The sequence below is a fragment of the Myxine glutinosa genome, chromosome 5, assembly GCF_964187855.1.
Source record: "Myxine glutinosa chromosome 5, kmMyxGlut1.1, whole genome shotgun sequence".
Lineage (NCBI taxonomy): Eukaryota > Metazoa > Chordata > Myxini > Myxiniformes > Myxinidae > Myxine > Myxine glutinosa.
In genome coordinates, this window is record NC_136265.1 from 96413283 (window position 1) to 96432464 (window position 19182).

At 44.7% G+C, this 19182-nt stretch overlaps 1 protein-coding gene across 2 annotated transcripts in view; it reads left to right on the forward strand.

The window, feature by feature from the left end:
* The window catches only part of LOC144891990 (uncharacterized), a 67479-nt gene that overhangs the window by 20510 nt on the left and 27787 nt on the right, over window positions 1-19182 (forward strand). The window contains exons 2-3 of one of the 2 annotated variants that reach the window (XM_078777148.1): window positions 7563-7757; window positions 14061-14171. In XM_078777148.1, coding sequence (XP_078633274.1) covers window positions 7574-7757; window positions 14061-14171 — 295 coding nt within the window. In that variant the 5' untranslated portion in view covers window positions 7563-7573. The remainder of the gene's footprint in view (window positions 1-7562; window positions 7758-14060; window positions 14172-19182) is intronic. The other variant, XM_078777149.1, reaches the window with a different exon arrangement.

Below are 19182 nucleotides of genomic sequence, written 5' to 3' on the forward strand. Positions count from 1 at the left end.
TATAATGAAGTAAACGATGGACTGATTAGATTTTGGGGTCACGAGGTCAAAGGTCAGAGGTCATGTGAGGTTAAAATACTGTTTCCGTGATAACTTGTGAAACAGTGATGGGATTCTGACCAAATTTGGTACACTGATGCAGAATGATATAAAGATGAACTGATTCGATTTTGGGGTCAAGAGGTCATAGGTCAAAGTGTGTAATAGGTCTATAACTTGAGAATGGCTGGAGCTAAAGGTCTATAACTAATTCAAAGTTGGTACAGATATGTATAATGATGTAAAGATTAACTGATTAGGTTTTGGGGGTCCTGAGGTCAAAGGTCAGAGGTCATGTCAGGTAAAAATGTGCCAACTTGGGTACAGCTGAATGGATTGAAATCAAACTTTCTACTTGTTAATGATGTTATAATGTGGGCGGATGCATATCAGTCGACGACGTGATGTCAAAGAGTGCCATTCTAGTTTATTGGTGTTTTTGCCGTGATCAGATTTTTGTGTGACTATAATGAAATATACAGGAGATTGCGTACTTCCGGTTCCAAATGAGCCGTTCGGTTTCAAGAGTGGTCCTTTGCTTGTTACTTGGCAAGTATATTGATCACTCCGGTTTGTGTGTGTGTGTGTGTTTGTCTGGCCGCTCACTTATGCTTGCCTACAGCTAACAATTTCAAACTAATCTTCACGAAACTTCACCAAATTGTCGAGTTGGTGGTCTGCCAAAATCCTATTTATTTTTGAGGTCAAATGGTTAAAAGGTCAACATAGGCCAAAGGTCAGCGACTTTTCTTCAAATTTCTAAAATCCTCAATTTTCATCCGATTGATTGAAAATTAAACAGCAATTGCATGGTGGCTCATTTAATTGGGAAACCAACTATTTAAGGTCCAAAGGTCAACTAAAGTCCAAACTTCTAAAATCATCAATTTTTATCTGAAAAATCGTCGCTTTTCATCCAATTGATTCGAGCCTTGATTAAGATCGTCAATTTCAATGGAAATTAAATGGACAATTTGATGTATCGATGGCAACTATTAATTTTTGCGGAGAGGTGGATTTTGCAAAAAAAAAAGAAAAAAAAAAAAAGACTTGGCTAAAGGTGGTGGAAGAAGAAATGCGGGCAAGGGGGTTAATGAGGGGAGATGCAGAAAATAGGGCAAATGGAAAAGATTGTCATGGGGCCCGCAAGGCTAACCCCTGCTCTAGCAGGGAAAATGGCCTTTAAATGCCTGTTGTTTTTGTTGAGGTGGATTTTGCAAATATTGTGCTCTGCATGACGTCTTCTTGGTACTTGTAAAATCGAAGATTTTTCAAGAATATTGGTTGGTCTTGTTTGTTTGTTTGTCTGTGAACAGGATATCTAAAAAAAACATTTTGGATGGATTAGGAATCCAACTGTATGGCGGATTATACGCGAGGAGGAGGAAGAGTACCGACTCACCTGGACGGGTCTCGCCGACGTCTTCACCCTGCAAAAATAACTCAAACGAAAACTGATTTACAAATGTACAGAAAATAACGGAAGGATTTATTAAAACGGAATGCCGGGGCAAAGAAAAACGTGACGATAAACTAAATTCCTAGATGGAGCGCTCCCGCACCAGGCTGAGAAACACAGACCCAGGGGAATATAAAAAAGAACTGGAAAATAAATTGTGTGTGTGCACTTAGGCTGAAGAAAATATATTGCTGGTCTCTGGTCAGACCAAAGTTCCAGAATTGATGTGGCGATGCGGTTTTTTTTTTTTCCTTTTTTTTATTTATGAAAAGCATGGATTGCACATATAAAGGTGTTGTTTTTTGTGGCCTCATGCCTTGCGGTCCTCCTCATCTGCTGTGGCGCCGTCCAGAGAGAAATTAAAGACAGCCAATGGGACAGGTCGGCCTTTTTGTAAATAATGAACACAAGCTTAAGTTATTTTATAATGTATTTATTCTGAAAATCATTCAGTTCTTCAAGCATATTATAGACTGACTTGCAGGGCTGTTAAACGAGTGTTTTGTTTTTTTTTAAATACAAACATGGTGTGAATACCTTGTTGTACTATTTGTACAAGAAGGCAAGATCGCAGCATTTTCAAGATACCCAATACCCCTCACCTGTGATGTATTGTTGATCATGCTGGGTGACTTAAACCACCAGCACTGATCCCTATTTCGGAGGACTGTATGAAAATAGTGTCAGTACAAACTAGGTATCGATCAAAGTCGGTTTGAAATATGGATCAGATGTGAACAACCTTTTTAGCCGCGTCGCAGACGCTGCTCATAGAGTGCCCTCTGCTGTTGTTGTTGTTCTTCTTCTTGTTCTTCTTCTTGTTGTTGTTCTTGCAGAGAAGACAAAACCTCAAAGCTCCACCCATTCTGGGAACCATAGCTCCACCCATTGTGGGAGAGGCTTCATATAAACAAATATCCACCATTTTATTAACTCGCATAGCTTTGAGGCCTGTTTTGTAGGCCCGTGGTGTCTTGCTCTCTCACACAGTTTTCTTTCAAATCAAATTCGATATATCATTTCATTTTTCACAGTCGCTAACATAGTTTTAGACTCGGTTGAAAAAAAAACGTGAAGAAAATCCGATGAAAGTTGCCCTTTATAGAACGAAATGAATTCTCAAAGGCCTGTAACTTCAAGTCCATTGAGATTTTTTTTTTTTTAATCGCGGCATGGTCAGTCATACACCGCCCGAAATAACAGACGGGAAAATGCCGAGATATATTAAAAATTCGTCCATTTGATGACAATCGTCGCGATGAAATATTTAATTTATACGTCGTCACAATAATGTGGAGAGAGGAGCATGGCTTCGTTCACGTGTCGCCACACACGGGAAATTGCCGAGATTTTTTTTTTTTTATCGCGGCATGGTCAGTCATACACCGCCTGAAATAACAGACGGGAAAATGCCGAGATATATTAAAAATTCGTCGCCACACATGGGAAATTGCCGAGATATATTTTCACTTTGCACAAAATAACATCAAGTAATCGAATCAATAGGAATGTCCTGTGCCTATAACATCGACGTTATAGGCACAACTGCATCTAGGCATTGTGTAACATCGACGCGGCTTTTGTTTTAATTAAAACTTTTTGTACTTGTTCAATACACGTTCACAAGTGTGCAGATGGAAGAGCAAGTATGAAAATATAGCTTTATACCAGCTAAACATTCTGTGTATGACAAAACTTATACATGCAAAAAGATGCAGATCTTGTAAGCAAGTAGTGGTGAAAATTAAAATACTGACGGGAGTGATGCATAAATGAAAAAATGCAAGAGAGGCCTATTGTTCCTTCATAATGTTCATTTCAAGTACATGTATCAATACAAAGTCTTAATTTTTCTGCAGCAAGCAAGTCGAAAAGGCGAGAAACCATTCCTCCCCATCACTGCAAATACCAACAATTATTTTGCTTCAAAGACTTCTTTCTATTTGACTATTAGTCAAATATTAGAAGTTTATAAACTTCCTTTTTCTTTTCAAAATGGTTGACTTCGTTGGAGTAGCTTTGCAGGTGTGACATATTGGGTATATGTCCTGAGCTTGAGGTCCACTCAGCAAATCATCTCCCAATGCACAATGACAACAGACTGCTGCGAACACCCCAGAAGAATAGTAGGTCACCTCAACTGGCTGAACACATTGCAAGTCCTTCCTCACAAACACTCTCTTCAAAATATGCTCTCCCTCGGGATCTAAATCATGTGGCACAAAGTCTTCAAGGTCTGTCCCACAAGTGTAGTCAACTTGACTCAGAGCAGCATCCAGCGGATCTAGTTGCTCCTGTTTTAGCTTTCGTGCTGCATGCAGGACCCTAGATTTATCACACTCCTGACAAGAAACTGTTCTTTTGACACGTGCTGACGTTTGTGCGGATGGGTTAACGGGTAGTCCATGGGCCGTTTTTTGTCCTTCTTTGAGTGATGGGCGGTCACGTTCAGTTGTCGGAGTTCCATACACTTCAGTAAACCCCTTGTAGTGGAGTCCATCAGCAGCCATGATGGGATCGGGAAGGTGATGGAGCTTTTCAAATGATGTTGATCATGATCATGATGATCAAATTTCATTTGATCATGATGTTCATACCTGTTCGAAAATGTTGAAGAGCTGCTGTGATAGTGTCACCAATTCATCATGGTTGAGTCCCTGTGGAAAGTGCTTATGTTTTCTGGGGTCATTAAATCCCGTAAAAGAGTCAAAAATGTGAGGAACTCCACACATCTGCTGTTGCAGGGTTGGTCTATGGGGGTCTAACATCCAAAGTGTATTGCAGAGAACCTCCACAAAATGTTCTCCAAGGTGTAGGTATTCCCTCCTCCAACTGAGGTCACCGGCATGCAAAAACGTTAGGATGGAGTTGTAAATTTCGAACTTCGCATTTTTTCGTGTCGTGTCTCGAGCAGGCATTTGTATTTGGCAGACTGCATCATGAGTTCAAAAGCATTAGTCACCGCGGCCCTCTTTTGAACAACTGGCTTGTCTACCACGAATTTAAAATACTTCTCGAATTCCAGACAGTCACTAACTTGTTCCGTAAGGGGGATAGTTTGGAAAAATCCGCCGGGGGATAATCCAAGCATCACAGTGACCTTCGATCCAGCGTGTTCTGCGTCCAGAACAAATTGATCAACACTGCCGGAGGTCAGATTCCCATCGCACACCGATTCGTACACATAAAGAAGACTTGCCGAGCCATCACACGATACAATGCCGAAAGGTCGAAGAGTTTTCACTCCACAAACAAGAGATACAGAAATAAGCGGCATATGTAGGCCACAAAAGAACTAATTTGACTCACAATGTTTGTCCTAGTTTTCACCATGCCGCCATTTTAATATACATGTGTTATGAGCCGGCAGCGCAATTCCCGTGAGGCGCGCATAATTGCGCGGCATTGTTTATGTTTAATGTGCTCTATAATTTATCATTTGCTCTATATATAGACGGCGCGTGCTGTTGTACGTACCGTTGGAAATAAAAAATAAAAATTTTTGACGCGCAGGGACAAAATCGACGCGCGCGCTGACCAGACCGTAAATATATATATTTTTTGGCCTTAGTCCGAAAAAAAAAAAATTGCTGATCTCTGGTCAGACCAAAGTTCCAGAATTGATGCCGCAATGCGGTTTTTTTTTTTTTTTCTTTTTTTTGAAAAGCATGGATTGCACATATAAAGGTGTTGTTTTTTGTGTCCTCATGCCTTGCGGTCTGCCTCATCTGCCATGGCGCCATCCAGAGAGAAATTAAAGACAGCCAATGGGACTTGTAGGCCTTTTTGTAAATAATGAATACAAGCTTAAGTTATTTTATAATGTAATTATTCTGAAAATCATTAAGTTCTTCAAGCATATTATGGACTGCCATTTCGTTCTCGAGATCGCCTCGCCGTACTGTCAAACATTCCAATGCGTCGATCGCGTCAACACTGCGCATGTGCAAGTGGTCTAACAGGCCGATGGTCTCCCACGATCTCTTCTCCCAGTCCACCAGATTATCACAGACACTTACAACTTCATGACAAACGAGATAGGATCCAGGCCTAACTAACGAGACCACCCGCAGCTCTCTAGGCCTTCACACGGACCCGACAAAGAACGTCTTCGTTTCAATAAATGACAATATCCAGCCGATTGGATTCATGACGTCATGGCACACAACACTACTCATATCTTTGGAACGGCTGGTTGGATTTGGCCAAACTAAACGTAGTTTTGTAGGTGAGAACCGTGCGCGAACGTCGATACCAATGGCGACCCTCACAGACTTGTATTTCCCGAGATAGCGCGCCGGCCCGGAAACAACAGGCGCGCGCTGTTGTAGGTACCGTTGGAAATTAATTTTAAAAAATTGTTGATGCACAGGGTCAAAATCGATGACTGGTATTTCGGTCATCCGGTATTTCGGTCACCGGCTGACCAGAGACCGGAAATAGATTTTTCCGCGCGCTGACCAGAGACCGGAAATAGATTTTTCTCGGCCTTAGCTCAATCGCCTTGAACCTCGGCAGGAATAGTGTCGGTCCCAAACTCGCCGTCCGGACGCTGCGGTGTTCTTGGCAGGAAGAAGGCTGCAGTCCGCTCATTCGCGCCATGCTAGGCCTTGCCAGGCGTCTCGCTCACCCCGGCTTTGTCACGCTGCAGCGGCAAGCCACACCCGTCCATGCGTCGTCCGCTCGGAGAACCGCAGTTTCCGGGCTGAGGGCTTTTCCCGTTGCCTCTGCACGTCTCCCGGTGACGTCTTCGACAAGGTCAGTCCAAGCACAAATGTGCAAGGGAGAAGAACAAGGGAGCAAGAGAGAGGAAGGCAAGAGCGAATGTCGGTCTGAGAGTTCGTTTTTTATGTCGGGTCGTGACGTCATCGGCGCTTCTCCACAAATGCCCGCAGACGACCACCACCTTGTCCAGCTCTCCACCAATCAGCACGCCGCTTCTTGCTTGCCCTTCCTTCACCAATCAGTTGGTGGCTCCTTGCTCCTGCCTTCCTGTTAGTCAACTCTCGCCCAATAGCGAGTTGCTTCTTGCTCCTCCATTCTCTCTGCCAATCAGTCGGTCCTGGCCAATCACGGCTCCTCCGGGCGTGTCTTCACGGCCTGCCTGAGCTATGTGTGCCTGCCAAGTCGGGGTTTGTCAGCCCAAGTGCGTCATCTGGGTTCCGGTTAGTTTTATTATTTGTTATGGTTTAATTAATGGGCATTTCTTGCGCTCGTGTCTACTGCGGTGCCGAAAGGGACAAAGGATAAATCACATCGGGTAAGACATACAGGGATAATTTATCCATATTCCCTGAGCTAAATAACATGCCCCACCCCCTCGTGATGGGGACAGACATACCACTTATCCGACATCCGGGCTAAACAGAACTTATTACATGGGGTGATTCTACACGACATCCTGAGCATGTTAATTTATACATCCTACCTGTTCTAAAGTATCTCTACCCCACCGACATAACACTATTTAATGATACAAATGGTCTTCCTTCAAATCTTTAACACAGGTGACACAGTACTACTTGCCAGTGTGATAAACTTGATCTGAATTGCCCTGGACGTGTTCCAGAAGAATGTTGTTGTGCCATCTGATTTTCTTAAAAGTGGGTTCCTGATTTATTACCTGAAAGTTAGTGATGAAGGGAAACTGTGTACATATCAGCATATCTGCGGCATGGATTACATCTGAGCACAAATACTCCTTCCTTCATACACATCCCCTGTGTGTGAGGCCTTCTCACCATTGAATAAATTTGCTGAATAGGCTCAGATTTTCTCTTAATATCTAAACTTTTGTATGTTTCAAAATTCACATCAACATATAATGCAATTAACAGTTTTGTCAAAAAGCCTGCAACATGTACAATTTATTTTTGTGGATGTCCCAGGATGCACCCACCGTATGTGTGTGATGAACGTTTAAGTTATGCTAACTGCTTTAAGCAGAGGATAAGGTCTCAAGTATAGAGGTATTTCACATGTTGGTACTGTGTGGGACCAAGGTACTCAGGGTGAAGTAAACATCAGGAAGAGTAAGAGTGGTATGTTTTTTGCTTCTCTGAAGGTTCACCCACCATGTATGCTCAAGTTGGCTGTGGGAAGGATTCCTGTCATGTGCTGCCAGAATCGCAACAGCCGCCTGTGCTCGGGTGTAAAATGAAGGTGGAGGAGCTGGAAGGATCTCCTGAGATTCTGCAGATAAAAATTGAGGATGTGAACTCCTCTGGTCTGGAAGAAGAGCAAAGCGACCAGCCGAATGGTGAGTTGTGTGATCTTCATCACTTCTGATGAGACATGTGTTTGTTTAGTGCCGAGTTTTTTGTTTTTTTTCGAAATATGATAAAGGCTCGTGGAAAACAGAGTGGAATGGAAGATAATAAAATGGAAAGGGGGAAGCTACAACAGCAGAGTTAACATGAGATTGAGATGAAGGGGAGGGGATAAGGGGACATGGGGGTGAACAAACTGCACACAAGTTGAATGAAACATGGGAAGACGAGGAAGGGAAAGTGGGGATGAAACACAGGTAACAAACCAATGAACAAACGTGAATAGGTGAGGGAGATGGTGGAGTCGGTTGGTGTTGGGGGGGTTAGGGGGGGAGGAGGAGGTCTTTTGGGAGGTGGAACCATTGCAATTTGTATAAAATGCCATGAGTTTTGGAAGTATACCAGGTGAGGCTTTATTATACCAGGTGAGTGTCCAGGGGTATTGCCCCGAATTTTTATGAGCACCCCGATGAGCTTCGATGGAACGCTGTCTGTGGAGGAATCCGCGTCCTTTAATCTTCATTTTTGTTTTGTGGCTTTGCGACTGATGCAGATAAGACCAAAATTTTTTTAAATGTATTCATCATGCCGGGATTAACTCACCGACTCCTCCTAAAAGACAAATGACATCCCAAATGTCCACTATCTAATGCTGGCAGATGGGACATTTCGGTTAATATTCTTCTGAGGGACGGCACACACATTGCCAAATTCACTGCAAGCGACAAACCAGGATGTCAGTTTATATGTGTTGAGATTTCAACTCAGACAAGGTAGCTCAAAGATGTGTGTGCAGACTCCGAAGGTATCTTGCAAGTCAAGTCCTTCAATAAAATTAATGATCAACAAATTATTTTTTCAAACCGCTCCTGAGCTTTTCTCCACTTGCTGAATCTTTTCCCCCTTTCCACTCCCCTTATCAAATGGTCACTTTGGCCGATCATACAGTCACTGTCTTAGCTTTAGCTTATTCATTCCAATCTCTGCATGTGTCAATCTGTGAACCTGCCATTCTATCTCGCATTTATTTTTCCATGAGGGTTGACATTTGAGACAAAAAAAATCAACTAGTCACATGTCGGATCGCAATTGTATGTGATTTGTCTCAAAATTGAGCAAACTCAATTTTGCCTTCCCAGCCTTCCCAACATTTGTCTTACAATCTCTTGTTGATTTTGATTTTGGCGGGTCGTGAAATTCCCAATGAAGTTGTGGTCGGGTAGGAATCATCTCGTAACATCGAGGCAGTTTATACAAAACGTAATGCTTTGATATCGCAATGTTTCGACACAACGCTATTCCCATGGGGAAATGTTTTTTTTCCTCTCTTCAAGGAAGATCTCAAATCAATGATTTTAATGCAATATTTATTTATTTATTTTCAGAATGTAGAACGAGCTTTGCAACAACAACAACAACAACAACAACATGCATTTTAAGGCCATTTTCCCTGCTAGAGCGGGGGTTAGACTTGTGGTCCCCGTGACAATCTTCTCCATTTTGCCCTATTTTCTGCATCTCTCCTTGTTAACCCCCTTGCCTGCATCTCTTCTTCCACCATCGTTAGCCAAGTCTTTCTCGGTCTTCCTCGGTCTCGTTCCTCTACTTCCTTCGACATTCATTTCCATCACCCTTTTCAACCAGTCACTTTCATCCTTCCTCAACACATGACCAAACCATCTCAACCTGTTTCTCTTTACAGCATCCATCACAGGCTCTATTCCCATCATCTTTCGCAATTCATCATTTGTCTTCCTCTCTCTCAACGATACTCCGCACATCCACCGAACCATTCGCATTTCCACGCTTTCCAGCCTTCGTTGCTGCTCTATGTTCATTACCCATGTCTCGCTCCCATAAATCATAACACTTCTCACACTTCTAAATCACAACACTACTATTCATACTTCAGAATGTCGAAATCATAACACTTCTCAATCACACATTCAGAATCATTGGAATCTCCCGCGATGAAGCGAACTCCGAGGGCCTTTCACTCACTCACCGCAGGCAGGTTGGTGGTCTTTCCGTCTTCGACCGACACCTCTCTGGCCTTGCCCCCCCCCCCCCCAGCTCTCTCTGGGCTCTGTCCCCCAAATATTCCTACAGGTCGCATAAGATCTGCCTGCAACCCTCTTATGGATAAATTGCCGAAATCAAGACTCTCTGCTCACCTTCACTCCTTCATTCCTCTTTTCTCCCGCCTCTGGAACAAACTCCCTCACTCTCTTCAATCCCACTCCACCCTCCAGGTCTTTAAAACAGCTGTTCACCACCATCTCTTATCTTCCCCCATCCAAAACCTTGATCTTTTCTACCCCCGCTAATTTCACCCCAAATCCACTTTTTTGAAATACCAACTTCTGTCCTGGAAGTCCTTGGTGTCCTTGTGTTTTATACTTCCCCCCCCCCCCCCCCTTCCCACGCCTCCTCCCCCCAAGCCCTCTCCATCCCACACATCTCCCTGCTCTCAAATGTTGTGTTTGTGTGCTTCCCCTTCTCTCCCCATCTTGTCTTCCGCTCCCTCTTTTTATATATTTTGTTTGTCTGGTTGATTTGTTTGTGAAATAAATGTTCGCTCTTTCACGAGCCTCGATTCAGTATACAAAAAAAATTTAAAAAATTAAAAACCACATGCAGCTTTCACCTTTCCCTTCAGCTTCAACGACACTCCCCTCCTCATCAGCACACCACTCAGTTCCCGAAACTTCTTCCATGCACATCTCACTCTTGCAACCGTTGCCGAGTCTGATCCACTGAGGGTGGACACACACTTGTTTCGGGCTTTGTGAAAGGAAATGAGATTTACTTCCGTTGGATTTGCTTTCCAGGAGACGAAGGCAAGTTGTTTCTGGGCAACAGCCTCACCACAAGATTCCGTGTCCCATGGATGGGGGAAGGGTATGACAACTGAAGACGAGATGGGATAAATCTGTGCATGAGAGAGAGCAATTTACTTTGGAAGAATTCCCAGGATGAGTTGATGTCACAGGCGGTAGAGATGGGAGACCAGTCCAGATGATTGATGGCTGCTTGAAGACCGTGCCAGTTGGCCTGAGTGAAATGCCAGACTCCTCGACGCTGAGGAGGCTCTCTGAGAATGGTCAGAGAGATGTCCACTTTAACAAGCACATGATCAGATGAGACAATTGGAGCAGAAGAAGAGCAGCAGACATTTTCAGGGAAGTTAGTCATAACCAAGTCCAGAAGAGAAGATGCTCCGATGCACATGACCAAACCATCTCAACCTGTTCCTCTTCACAGCATCAATCACAGGCTCTATTCCCATCATCTTTTGCAATTCATCATTTGTCTTCCACTCTCTCAACGATACTCCGCACATCCACCTAACCATTCGCATTTCCACCCTTTCCAGCCTTCGCTGCTGCTCTACGTTCATTACCCATGTCTCGCTCCCATAAATCATAACACTTCTCACAGATGCAGCATACACCTTTCCCTTCAGCTTAAACGACACTCCCCTCCTCGTCAGCATGCCACTCAGTTCCCAAAACTTCTTCCATGCACATCTCACTCCAGCAACCGTTGCCGAGTCTGATCCACCTTCTCCATTCAGCATGTCTCCGAGGTAGCAAAATGTTTTCACACCTTCCAGCTTCACGCCTTCTCCAAGATCCAACTCAACATTTCCTTCATCTGCAGCTCCCTCTGTGCACACCTTACATTTGAATGTAGCTGCCACACTGGTTAATGACCCTCTCAGACCGCTACATTTTTGATGAACCCACTCAGCGCACATTGTACATTGAATGGAGTTCACTCCGACACCCTTCCTGCACACAGCACATGGCCACTTCCCAGTTCTTTCCACCTCACCACATGCTTTACCACTTGCCGTCACCTTCGTCTTTCCTATATTCACCTTCAGACCTTTTGTCTCCATACATTCCTTCCACTTGTTCATCTTTTCCTTCAGTCCATCCATACTTTCCGCAATCAACACCAGATCATCTGCATACAACAACTCCCACGATAAACCCTCCTTTACGTTCTGAGCCAGCACCTCCATCACAACTACAAATAGTAGTGGACTTAGTACCGACCCCTGATGCACTCCCACCTTCACCTCAAACTCACCACTGTTCCCGTTCTTCGTCCTTACAGCTGTGCGCGCTCTTTTGTACATTGCCATCACTACTCTGATCAACCATTCCTCCACTTCTAACTTCCTCAATGCCCATGTCAATACTTCGTGTGGAACCCTATCGAATGCTTTCTCCAGATCAGCAAACCCAAGAAACAACTTCTTCCTCTTCTCCATGTACTTCTCCTGCAACTGCCTCACAATAAAGAGCGCGTCTGTCATTCCTCTTCCTGGCATAAATCCAAACTGCATTTCGTCGATCTTCACCTACTTCCTTATCCTCCTCTCCAACACCCTTTCCAATACCTTCATTCCATGCTCCAATAACTTTCTCGCTCGGTACGAGCCACACTCCAGAGGGTCACCTTTCCCCTTGTATAGAGGGACGAGGGTACTCAGTTCCCAATACACTGGAATGCGGCCTTCTTTCACCACCAGATTACAGATCTCTGTCATTCTCTTCACACCCCAACTTCCTGCTGCCTTCAACATATCTCCCACAACTCCCGTCGGCCCTCCCGCTTTTCTACTCTTCATTGCTTTTATCTCTTCCTCAACTTCCTTCTTAGTTATCTTCTCTGCCGGTCCTAAAACTGGGTTACTCTCTCTTTGTTGCCATCACATTCATTCTCTGTATTCAACAGCATTTCCATATATCTTTTCCATCTTCCTTTAATTCCATCTGGGTCCACAACGATTTGTCCCACTTCATCCTTCAAGCAACTCAACCCCATCACATCACACCTCTCTTTCGCTATCTGATTTGCAATCCTGAATACCGCTCTCTGACCCTCGTCCGAATCCAAGCGTTCTCCGAACATTTTCCTACATGCCTCCTGCGCCTTTGCTACCTCTTTCTTTGCAGCCTTCTTGGCTGCCTTATAACTTTCATGCTCTGCTTTTTCTGCTCCTGTACCCTTTGCCTTCTGCCACTCCTTGAACTTCTTCCTCTTCTCCTCAATCCTCTTTCCAACTTCAGCATCCCACCACCATGTTTCCGAGTGCTTCGGTGGTCCTTAGGTCCATCCACATACCTCACCAATGGCTCCCAACAGACTATCATTCATTGACATCCAACCACGTTCAAGCTCAACCACATCATCCTCTACACTACTCAGCCTCTCTTTTAATGCCTCCCTTATTGTCACCTCTTTCAACCTCCACACCTTCATGCTCGGTTGGTACTTCACCCGCCGAGCTCTCCTCGCACCTTTCACCCTCATGTCGCAGACAACCAAGTGGTGCTGTGAAACAGCCTCCTCCCCCGGGATCACCTTTGTGTCCCGTAGGTGCCCCCTATCTCGCCTACGCACCATCAGGTAGTCAACGGTTGTCGTCAACCCACCTGACGTGTTTGTAACAAGCTTATTATCCCCTTTCTGGAACTGAGTATTGCAAATCAACAAATCAGCTCCATCATCAAACTCCAAAATCCTTTCACCTTCTCCATTTCTCACACCATATCCGTAACCCCCATGAACTCCCTCAAAACCGTCCATACTCCTTCCCACATGTCCATTTAGGTCTCCTCCTACCACAACAACTTCCTCATCTTTCATGTTTTCCATCAGCTTCTCTATCGCACACCAGAACTTGTCCTTCTCTTCATCGCTCCGACCAACCTGCGGAGCATATCCCGAGATGACGTTCACCAAGAGCTTTCCAATCATCATTTTCACCATCATCAACCTATCACTCACTCGAGTCACACTCACCACACTGTCTACAAACTCCTCAGAAAACAGGACACCAACACCATTCACTCCCTCCGGGCACCCTTGCCACACAAACTTGTATTTCTGTCCCTGCCTACCCTTCACCATTGTCACACCACTTCCCTTCCATCTCATCTCTTGCACACAACATATGTCCACTCCTCTTCTTCTGACCAATACTTCCACCACTTCTCCTGATCTCCCTGTCATTGTCCCTACATTCCATGTCCCAAACCTCAGAAACCGATCTCCACTTCGGGCTGTACCCTGCCCATATGTCGTTGTAATTGTCATGGTTCTCTTTTTGAGGCAATGTTTTCACGGCCGGATGCCCTTCCTGACACCAACCCTCTTCGTCACCTCTTACGACAGGGATACGGTGTACCTATTCTAACCAGGGTACACACCGGGACGGAACTAGCTTTGCATGTGACACAAAACTGCTTGCATTTAATAAAAGTTACTTTTTTCAGACTTCTTTGTGAAAGTGGAAGTGAAAACTGAGCACGACATTGATGCCCACCTGTATCTTCCAGAATCAAATGACTCTGAAACTTCTTTCTTCAAGAACCATCCCCATGAAGGTTTTTGTCATTGTCTATACATTTTGATTTGGAAAGTTTGATGATGAATTCTCGCGTTCACGAAAAAAAAAACCCTGTGTTATGATTTAATTGCTTAAAGAAATAACCACATTGGCAGATCAATTTCTAAAACATTCATTATCCCCCTTATCATTTGTTGAAATATTTCACCCAACAACAATATACAACAACAACACACAACAACATGCATTTTAAAGGCCATTTTCCTTGCGAGAGCGGGGGTTAGCCTTGCGGTCCCCATGACAATCTTCTTCATTTTGCCATATTTTCTGCATCTCTCCTTGTTAACCCCCTTGCCCGCATTTCTTCTTCCACCATCTTCAGCCAAGTCTTTCTCGGTCTTCCCCGTCCTCTGCTTCCTTCTACATTCATTTCTATCACTCTTCTCAACCAGTCACTTTCATCCTTCCTCAACACATGACCAAACCATCTCAACCTGTTCCTCTTCACAGCATCAATCACAGGCTCTATTCCCATCATCTTTCGCAATTCATCATTTGTCTTCCTCTCTCTCAACGATACTCCGCACATCCGTCGAACCATTCGCATTTCCACCCTTTCCAACCTTCGTTGCTGCTCCACGTTCATTACCCATGTCTCGCTCCCATAAATCATAACACTTCTCACACATGCAGCATACACCTTTCCCGTTAGCTTCAACGACACTCCCCTCATCATCAGCACGCCACTCAGTTCCCGAAACTTCTTCCATGCACATCTCACTCGAGCAACCGTTGCCGAGTCTGATCCACCTTCTCCATTCAGCATGTCTCCGAAGTAGCAAAATGTTTTCACACCCAACAACAATATACCTTGTTGTAATCCTGTTATCCTCAATGTGTACTCTCATCCTTTCTGATTGAGCTTTAGTTGCATTCTTTTTATTGATTTATTCTCCATGTTTGTACATGATCTCGGCTCGTGGAAAAGGGTGGTGACAGAGAGAGAAAAATGGCCCTCGAGGGTGAAATTGATGTATCCTTCATCCTCATAATAAATATTTTAATGATAATTATGTTTAAAGAAAAAAAAACAAAAACATTTAATTGAACTATTAAAGATAATTAAATTGTAATAATAATTTTAAAATGATAATTTGTCATTATCCCAACAATAATAGAACTTGTTGTATAAAAAAAAAAACACCTTTAGAGGCCATTTTTCCCCGCAAGCGGGGGTTGGCCTTTTTCGGGAACTGTGGTTGTTGTTGTTTTTCGGTCCCCTTTTTGAAGCAATGTTTTACGGCCGGATGCCCTTCCTGACGCCAACCCTTTTTGCCGCCTTTAACGACAAGCAGGGAATTACCAGTGAACTGGTACTCAATTACTATGCTATTACAGCTATGCAGGCAGCAGGACTATTATGCTATATTATGCTATGCAGGGATGCTATGCTATGCAATTATGGTATTGTTGTATGCTGGTATCTTATTGATCTTTAATTGCACAGTTTTTATTGATTTACGAGGGAGGGCCGATGGGAGTTGTGAGAGATATGTGGAAGGCAGCAGGAAGTTGGGGTGTGAAGAGAATGACAGAGATCTGTAATCTGGTGGTGAAAGAAGGCCGCATGTCAGTGGATTGGGAACTGAATACCCTCGTCCCTCTTTCCAAGGGGAAAGGTGACCCTCTGGAGTGTGGCTCGCACCGAGCGATAAAGTTATTGGAGCATGGAATGAAGGTATTGGAAAGGGTGTTGGAGAGGAGGATAAGGAAGAAGGTGAAGATCGACGAAATGCAGTTTGGATTTATGCCAGGAAGAGGAACGACAGACGCGCTCTTTATTGTGAGGCAGTTGCAGGAGAAGTACACGGAGAAGCGGCAGAAGTTGTTTCTTGGGTTTGTTGATCTGGAGAAAGCATTCGATAGGGTTCCACGCGAAGTATTGACATGGGCATTGAGGAAGTTAGGAGAGGAGGAATGGTTGATCAGAGTAGTGATGGCAATGTACAAAAGAGCGTGCACAGCTGTAAGGACGAAGGATGGCAACAGTGGTGAGTTTGAGGTGAAAGTGCGAGTGCATCAGGGGTCAGTACTAAGTCCACTACTATTTGTAGCTGTGATGGAGGTGCTGGCTCAGAATGTAAAGGAGGGTTTACCGTGGGAGTTGTTGTATGCAGACGATCTGGTGTTTATTGCGGAAAGTATGGATGGACTGAAGGAAAAGATGAACAAGTGGAAGGAATGTATGGAGACAAAAGGTCTGAAGGTGAATATCGGAAAAACGAAGGTGATAGCAAGTGGTGAGGTGGAAAGAACTGGGAAGTGGCCGTGTGCTGTGTGCAGGAAGGGTGTCGGAGTGAACTCCATTCAATGTACAATGTGCACTGACTGGGTTCATCAAAAATGTAGTGGTCTGAGAGGGTCATTAACCAGTGTGGCAGCTACATTCAAATGTAAGGTGTGCACAGAGGGAGCTGCAGATGGAGGAAATGTTAAGTTGGATCTTGGAGACAGCCTGAAGCTGGAAGGTGTGAAAACATTTTGCTACCTCGGAGACATGCTGAATGGAGAAGGTGGATCAGACTCGGCAACGGTTGCTGGAGTGAGATGTGCATGGAAGAAGTTTCGGGAACTGAGTGGCGTGCTGACGAGGCGGGGAGTGTAGTTTAAGCTGAAGGGAAAGGTGTATGCTGCATGTGTGAGAAGTGTTATGATTTATGGGAGCGAGACATGGGTAATGAACATAGAGCAGCAACGAAGGCTGGAAAGGATGGAAATGCGAATGATTCGGTGGATGTGTGGAGTATCGTTGAGAGAGTGGAAGACAAATGATGAATTGCGAAAGATGATGGGAATAGAGCCTGTGATTGATGCTGTGAAGAGGAACAGGTTGAGATGGTTTGGTCATGTGCATCGGAGCATCTTCTCTTCTGGACTTGGTTATGACTAACTTCCCTGAAAATGTCGGCTGCTCTTCTTCTGCTCCAATTGGCTCATCTGATCATGTGCTTGTTAAAGTGGACATCTCTCTGACCATTCTCAGAGAGCCTCCTCAGCATCGAGGAGTCTGGCATTTCACTCAGGCCAACTGGCACGGTCTTCAAGCAGCCATCAATCATCTGGACTGGTCTCCCATCTCTACCGCCTGTGACATCAACTCATCCTGGGAATTCTTCCAAAGTAAATTGCTCTCTCTCATGCACAGATTTATCCCATCTCGTCTTCAGTTGCCATACCCTTCCCCCGTCCATGGTACACGGAATCTTGTGGTGAGGCTGTTGCCCAGAAACAACTTGCCTTCGTCTCCTGGAAAGCAAATCCAACGGAAGGAAATCTCATTTCCTTTCACAAAGCCCGAAACAAGTGTGTGTCCACCCTCAGGAGAGCCAGGAAACAATATCTCTCCGTTCTCAAGATCGAACTCTCTTATCTGTCTCCCTCTTCCAAATCCTGGTGGCGTCTGGTCAAATCTGTTTCTGGTGTTTGTTCCCCCTCCATCCCCTCCCTCACCTCAAACGGCTACACAGCTGACTCCGCACATGAAAAAGCGAATGCCTCAACTCTGTGTTTGCCTCTAAATCTTGTGTCCCAAACCCATCCCTCTCTGTACCCAATCGTACCCAGCTGCTCCTGGACTCTGTGTCCTTTCCTCCTGACAAGTTGGAAAAGTTTCTGTCAACCCTCGACTCTGATTCTGCAACTGGACCTGACGGCATCAGCCCACGGGTCCTAAAATCCTGTTCTTCCGCGCTTTCACTCCCTCTCTCTGTTCTCTTCACCCTCTCTTTTGCTCAAGGTCAACTGCCATCCGCTTGGAAATCAGCCAACATCCCCGCCTTGCACAAAAAAGGTGCAAAAACAGATCCTAGCAACTACAGACCAATCAGCCTTCTCCCAATTATCAGCAAAGTCATGGAATCAATCATTGCTTCGGATATGAAACCTTTCCACTTCTCCAATGGCTTGATCTCTGATCATCAATTTGGTTTCAGACCAGATCACTCTACTCTGGACATGCTGCTTCTGCTGTCTCAACAATGGATGGAGGTCCTCAATGCCAAATAGGAAATTAGAGCTGTCTCCCCTCGACATATCACGTGCCTTCGACACGGTCTGGCACCCCGCTCTGCTCACCAAACTCTCCTCCTTTGGTATCCATGGAAATCTCCACGCATGGCTGGCGGACTTCCTCTCTAGTCGTCGTCAACGTGTGGCCCTGAATGGGTTTCTCTCATCTCCTCTTCCTGTTCAGGCTGGAGTTCCCGTGTAAGCATCTCTGCCGTATATCGCTGCTGCTTTGTTTTCGCATTTTGGTTATTTTGGAAAATTTCTTAGTTTTAACCATGGGTCCTAAGAAATTGAGTGCCAAGGGCAGTACTGAGAAGAAGAAGAGGATGATGTGCTTGGATATAAAACACGCAATCGTCGAAAAACATGAGCGAGGTGTGCGTGTTGTCGACTTGGCGAGGCAGTACGATCGTAGCAGTATGATCGAAACATTTTGAAAGGGAGGAAGAAACAAACCTCGTTGGACAGGTTTTTATTGAAACGCCCTGCAAGTGAAAGTGACGAAAGTGTGGCGAAAAAGGCAAAGGTCATCTCCTCCACCTCCGCCAGCATCTTCGTCTGATCTTCAAGGTAAATACACTTAATAAAACCAGTTTATTTCTTTACATTGTGGCGGACACGGAAGCTCACTGGCGTGGTGACATCATTCCGCGCACCGAGTGGGCGGCGGTCACGCCGAGGGGTAGGCGTGGCCTCAGGATATACACCGGGCGCGCAGCCCGGAGCGCGCCAGTGTTACAGTGAGCTCTTGAATAACGACTCTTACAAATTACCGCGTTGTCCGCTTCCTCCTTGTTTACAAGCAGCGCGCGTAACGCCGCTTATTATGTACAGTATATACGAGGTCGTGCTTGTTTATACATTATTTGTTATTTATAAAGTACATTTTTCTTATTTAAAAACACGTAACAAAAAAAATTGGTGTGGTTTTTGGGGGCTGGAACGGATTAATAGCATTTCAATGCATTTTAATGGGGAAA